The sequence below is a fragment of the Octodon degus genome, unplaced genomic scaffold (genome assembly GCF_000260255.1).
Source record: "Octodon degus isolate 3935 unplaced genomic scaffold, OctDeg1.0 scaffold00032, whole genome shotgun sequence".
Taxonomy (NCBI): domain Eukaryota; kingdom Metazoa; phylum Chordata; class Mammalia; order Rodentia; family Octodontidae; genus Octodon; species Octodon degus.
This window is the reverse complement of record NW_004524608.1, coordinates 13,149,946-13,155,945: the sequence shown is the minus strand read 5'-3', so window position 1 is coordinate 13,155,945 and position 6,000 is coordinate 13,149,946. Positions and strand designations below refer to the sequence as shown.

The window sequence follows — 6,000 nt, the reverse complement described above, 5'->3', positions numbered from 1 at the left end:
GGGATATATAAATGAATGTCCATTTTGTATCTGTGTATTCAAAATGGTTAGGATGGATATATAGCTACATTCTCTTAAGGAATAGAGGGATTTGTTGTAATAGTGTTTGTAAATAGGATATCATGTCTGCATCTTGTATAGCAAATAACCACTAGGAAGAGATTATGCAATGTGTTAATTATTGAAACTGTACTACCCAATTGATTTGAAACTGTCTCATTGCTATTTGTCTCTCAATAAAATTATGGAAAAAAAAAACAATGGGATACATGTGTTTGTGTTCAAAGTAAGGAGAGCACCCTGTGGAGGATTAGTAACAAAGTCCCTTGCTACAACACAGTGTTAAAGAAAGGAAACATCACTGTATTTTTGATCACATGTCGTATTCTATCTAGCTTTAGGCAAATGCCTACCATTACTGCCCTTCAATAAGAAAGACTAATATTTATTATTTATAAGGGAGCAGTAACCTTGTAGAATTTCATGTAATTATTCTAATAAGTCTGTGAGGTAGGCACTGTTAGTCTTATGATGAGAAAATAAATATGTGGCTGTGTTAGTTGATACATTGTGTCAATTTGGCTGAATCATCTCCGGCAGTTCCCAGAGTGGAGGCCTAGCCCTGCAGGTGGGCAGGACCCAGGAACAGAGGAAGGCTTCCTGCCGCCCTGCCCCGCTTCTGTGAAGTCCCAGTCTTCTGAGGAGCTTGAGCTTGGCAGCCGTGCCACTTTGGAGGAGCTCTGATCTTCTCCGTGGAACGCCGGTCTTCGCAGGTAGCTTAGAAGGAAGAGAGGCTTGATGGACGCCGCAGCTGCTGCTCCTCCTCTGCTCTTCATTGTTTTCTGCAGCATGAACTGCTGTCGTTTGCCTTGGAGCCAGAGGAATATGGACTGAATCCTCCAGTAACTGTGCGCTAAATAAACCTTTCCTTCCTTCATTTGGAGTGTTGTGTAATTGTCCCAGCAATGAGTAGAAAAAGTAACTAAGACAGGGGAGCTTAAGTAACTTCCCTAGCATCATATAACTGGGATTTGAATTTGAGTCTGACTGGAGGGTGGGTACCTTTCACTGCAGTGCAGTTCCTTCTCTATTAGGATTATCCTACTTAACACCTTAAATGAAAACAAAAAATAATTTGATCCTAACACTTTCTTGACCCAAAACCTTCAATGGCTTCCCATACTTAGAGAAGAAATAAATATTCTTTAGTTTATAATCTTAAACTGTGTTTTCAGTATACCTCTCTGGTCTTACCTTTTATAGCCCTTTTTCATTTATCTTGCCCTCCACTTACGTGAAGCTGCTAAAATCTCTCACAGTTGCTCAATTTTTCCTTGGCTCCATATGTCTATTCTTACTTAGAAAACTTTATTTACTGGTATAGCCACCAAATCCAGGCATATTTTAAATACCAGATGAAATGCAACCTCCTCCTTGAGCTTTTATAACGACAAGGAGAATTGATCCTCCTTCCTAACTCAGAGTGCTTTATTTGTTCCTCCTTCCTCTCTCTTTCTCCTCCTTCCCTTTTCCTGCAGTACTAGAGGTACCAGAGACTGAACCTAGGGTTACTGCAGTTAGCTACATCCCCAACCCTTCTTTGTCTTTCATTTTGAGACAAGGTCTCCCTAGGTCACTATATTGCTGGGCCAGATTAGAATTTGTAATCTTCTTGCCTAAGCTTGAAGTGTTGGGATCATAGGTGTGCGCCAACATATCCAGCTGCATTTGTACTTCTTCTTCTTCTTCTTTTTTTTTTTTTGCAGAACCGGGGATTGAACTCAGGCCCTTGCATTTTCCAGGCAAGCGCTTATTCTACTGAGCTATCTCCCTGGCCCCTGCATTTGTACTTCTTACAACGTGTATCACATGCTTTCCTACTGCTAGCGCTTCAGCGTACATAGCTCTCCAAACTGTATACATTGAAAACCTAACACCCAATATGATACTTAAAATATTGATTAATAAATATCAATGTGGAAAGTTCTCCAAGACACATTGTTAAGTTAAAAAAGCAAATAACTGAAATACACAACTCTATTTCCATTCAAAAAATTACACATGCATGTGTGTATGTTTATGCACATACAAATACCAAAGAAACCACACCAAATGTTAACAGTGGTTATTTGTGAGAAAGGAAGTTTGTTGAAGAGGAGGGTGCCCTAAAAAACTTGCAACACTTTTCTTAGTGTAATTACCTATGTTTAGAGCATCTATACAATTTACATGGGTTTACTTTAATCAGAAAAGCATACAGTACACAGTGTCTTACAGCTGAAGTTCTTCTGAGAGGGAAGCACCAGACTCCTCTGTTCCTCCAGGTACAACGTTAGAGGTAATCTACTGCCTGATGTCTATTGCTGTGGTCCTGATGGAGATCCACAGTCAAGAAAGAGACTAAGGGATACAAGCAGGAACTTACCCTGAAGTAAAGACGCACACTCAGTCTCGATTGTCAACCTAAGCTTAACACACCTGAAGCATGTTCCACACAGAGAGGTTGTGATAGAAGCTGTTAGCTTCTCTGGAACTGGGCAACCTCACATAGTTTCACTCTCTGGGACCTAAAGCTGTGCATCTGAGAATGAACTAATATTCCTGCTGACTTGGAATTCCAGCTAAGGAGCTATAGTACTCCACACGAGAGAAAGACCAACAAGAATGCTATGGCAGTGATGGATCAGCATTCCACAACGTGGCCACATGGCTGTCATTGTGAACTTGTCAGATGTGCCTTTTGGTAGTGCACTGGAACCATTCTAGACTGAGTAAGCCCCTGGGAATTTTGGATACTGACGGGGAGCAGATGGGGAGTTGGAGTGGGGCTTGAGGAGAAAGAAACTGGATTTCCTGGTAATAAATGCAAGTGTAACCCCCAACAATGAATGTGTACCTTGAATATGTCAAATGATGCACATACTTTACAAAATGGCCAGCCATATGCTACTTCTGCAAACCTGTGGTGCTCATTTGTGCTGATGTAGGTGTTAAGAAAACATCTGAGAAGAAACAAAGGAGGTGACTAAGAGGTGGAAGGAATTTTGGGTTAAGGAAACACAAGTACAAAGTGAGGGATGGCTAGTATTATTATGTCCTCTACTCACTGGGCTGATGAACATTCCAGTGTGTGTACTGCACCAGCTTAGACTCCTGCCCTGCTGTCTTCCAAGTGTATTCTCCTGTGTCATTTTGGTCTTGGAGAGCTATCCAAAAATAATGGTTCTTCATTTTCCCCACACTGCTGATCAAACTGGTAATAAATGCCTGTTCAAACCTTGAAAAGAGAAAAAGGAAATGGTTGCATTATGTTTCAGGGCAATAAAAATATCATTAAAACATAATGAAGTATGAAGAATGGCACCAGATTTGCATTACTTGTTAATTCTTTAGAATGTGGAGCAGAATAATATACAAAGACCCTGACCATTACTACTACATGCCAAGCATCAGAGTAATTCCAAGAAATGCATGAGTGAAGAGAATTTGACTCTTACACATTTAATTCCTGAAACTGTCAGGAACAGAGATATCTCTGGTTTCAGAGCTAGATGGTAATGTCCACACAGTAAGAAATATATTTATTTCTTTTAGTGTGACGTGGCCAATTTTATAATTAGGCCAGATTCCACACAACAGGCTGTAATACACTTAGGGTAGGGGTTGGCAGGGAGGAGGAGAAGAGGAGGAGGGATGTTCTGGTTTTATGAATGAGCTGCTCACACGCACCCCTTCATCACACTTGCTTGGTAAGAAGGAATTGGAGTAGTAACTCTGGAGCTTCCAAAACAGTTTGTTCACAGGCACATGGAGTCCTTGGCTTATTCAAGTGTGTTCAAATATGCATTCTCACTGGAGAAGAATTTAAGTCCTAGGATTTAATTCAAAGCATGCACCCACTAGCATTTTCCCCAAACAGTTTTATGAATCAACATTCAATGGTTCTTGGCAATGCTGCCTTCCCAGCATGAACACATCAAAAGTAGAATCTAGAAAACTTGAACTTTTTCTCCTACATGCACATGTAATGAGAAAACTATGGGTATTAAAATTTAACTAAAATTGAACTTAAAGCTAAGTTTGAAACTATTAAGGTATTATGAGAAATATATTTTCAAGACATCTAAAATTACAAGTAATTTCAGTGGTGATTTCTGGCCAGATATGCTGAGCCAATGGAAAAAAAGAAGGCCTGATGAAATTACCCAAAACCCTGGAGGAGAAAGCAAATTAGACTTTTAAATTGCAATTTTGGGTTTAAAAAAATTATCATGCATTCTTAACTTGCTAGGGTACCAAAGGCAATGGGATCATTTAAAAATAGAAGAGTCTCAAAGGAATTGACAAAGGAGAAATCAAAAACCAAATGCCTTAGAGACAAAATTTGAAATGCCTTAGCAACAACTCTAGAACAGTGATTGTAGGCATCCATGGCACTCATACCTGCAGAGGGCATGGTTTTATCATGCTTTAATACCTTCTACAAGTTCTCTATTAGCAATGTAAATAGCACACATTTGAAATGAGTAAAGTTCATTTTCATCCATGTGGTAGGAGCAGAATCTTACATAAGTGTGCTTCAGGAGGAAGGTATGAGAGGCCAAAGGCACCCTAGATGCTCCTGTAATTGTCCTTACATTTCATTAGTTCATAGTCTCACAATACATGGCCTGCTTTTCAGATCCCCTTTGAGGCAACAAAGCATAATTATCCCCACCTGGTGCCTAAAAGGCTCCTGCACTAGAAGCCAGCCAGTCATTGGCCCATTGGTGCTAGGGCCGGGCTTCTCCTCACTATGGGTGGTGCTGAGCACAGGGAGGGTCACTGCTCTTTCATTACCTGACACTATGAAATCTATAAGATGATGCTAAAAAAAATGACCTTGTCTGTGAAGATGGCTTTGCATATCATTATGTATGACAACTTGTTGCTCTTATCCCCTACTGGTTGTAGATTTATTTAGTCTACTCTGGTTTGCTATTATATCTCTATTTATCATTGCTTGAAACAATGGAAAACTGCTTTCTGAGTTGGCAAATATATATATATATAATTTCCCCTCCCCCTTCGGAACCGGGGATTGAACTCAGGCCCTTGTGCTTCCCAGGGAAACGATTATTCCATGGAGCCATCTCCCCAGTCCTCTGGCAAGTACATTTTTAAGCATTCCCCAAAATATCTGTACATTAAATCCTAAAACGTTTAAATCAAAATAAGACTATAGTTTTCTAGGTCTAGTTTAGAAGACATTGCTGCTCCAAAGCAATTTAACAAAAGTGACTTTCTTCTAAAGCAAACAACTTAAAATAACTAAGGGTAAGTGTACAATCTTTGAGTAGCTATTCCTAGCTGGTGTAGAAAGACAGGATAGCCTATATTCTTTACCACTCACTATCTGGTTTCAAGGACTGAAATGGTCACAAAACCTCTAGCCTACAGCAGTATAGAAGATGACCTTTTGAAAGTTTTCTGGGGTTGGAGAGATAGCTCAGTAGAATAAGCACTTTCCTGGCAAGTGTAGGGTCCTAAGTTCAATCCCCGGTACCACAAAAAAAAACAAAAACAAACAAACAAAAAATATTTCTGGCCCTGTATTTCAAAATTATTCATAAGAGATCATTCCAGAGTTTTACATTATCTTGTCTTTTGTCTGTATTTTACAGGGGTTGTTGAATTTAAATGTTATGATTTAAAAACCCTAAATAACCACATGTAGGATGTGAGGGCAATCTGGCTGTAACATTTGTTACCCCATTGATCACCAGGGTTGATTCGGCTGATCCGGCTGGCTAGGCGGGTGTCCCCTTGCTCCTTCAATGATCCATGTGCATCCCTCCCGAAGCTGCGTGCCCCGTCAAAGAGGACGACCACCCCCGATAGAGGAGGACCAAATAACCACACATATATTCTTTGTATTATTATAAGTACCAGAATAGTATTTATTTCTAAGGAATTCAATAAAGTGAAAATTATTTGTTATTTTTAAAAATAGGCAAATGC

General features: G+C 39.8%; 1 protein-coding gene across 1 annotated transcript in view; it reads right to left on the bottom strand.

Annotated features, from left to right (window-relative positions):
• The window catches only part of Pla2r1 (phospholipase A2 receptor 1), a 128,724-nt gene that overhangs the window by 51,037 nt on the left and 71,687 nt on the right, over window positions 1-6,000 (bottom strand). The window contains exon 11 of the mRNA XM_004629979.2: window positions 3,108-3,277. Within this exon, the coding sequence (XP_004630036.1) occupies window positions 3,108-3,277 (170 nt within the window). The remainder of the gene's footprint in view (window positions 1-3,107; window positions 3,278-6,000) is intronic.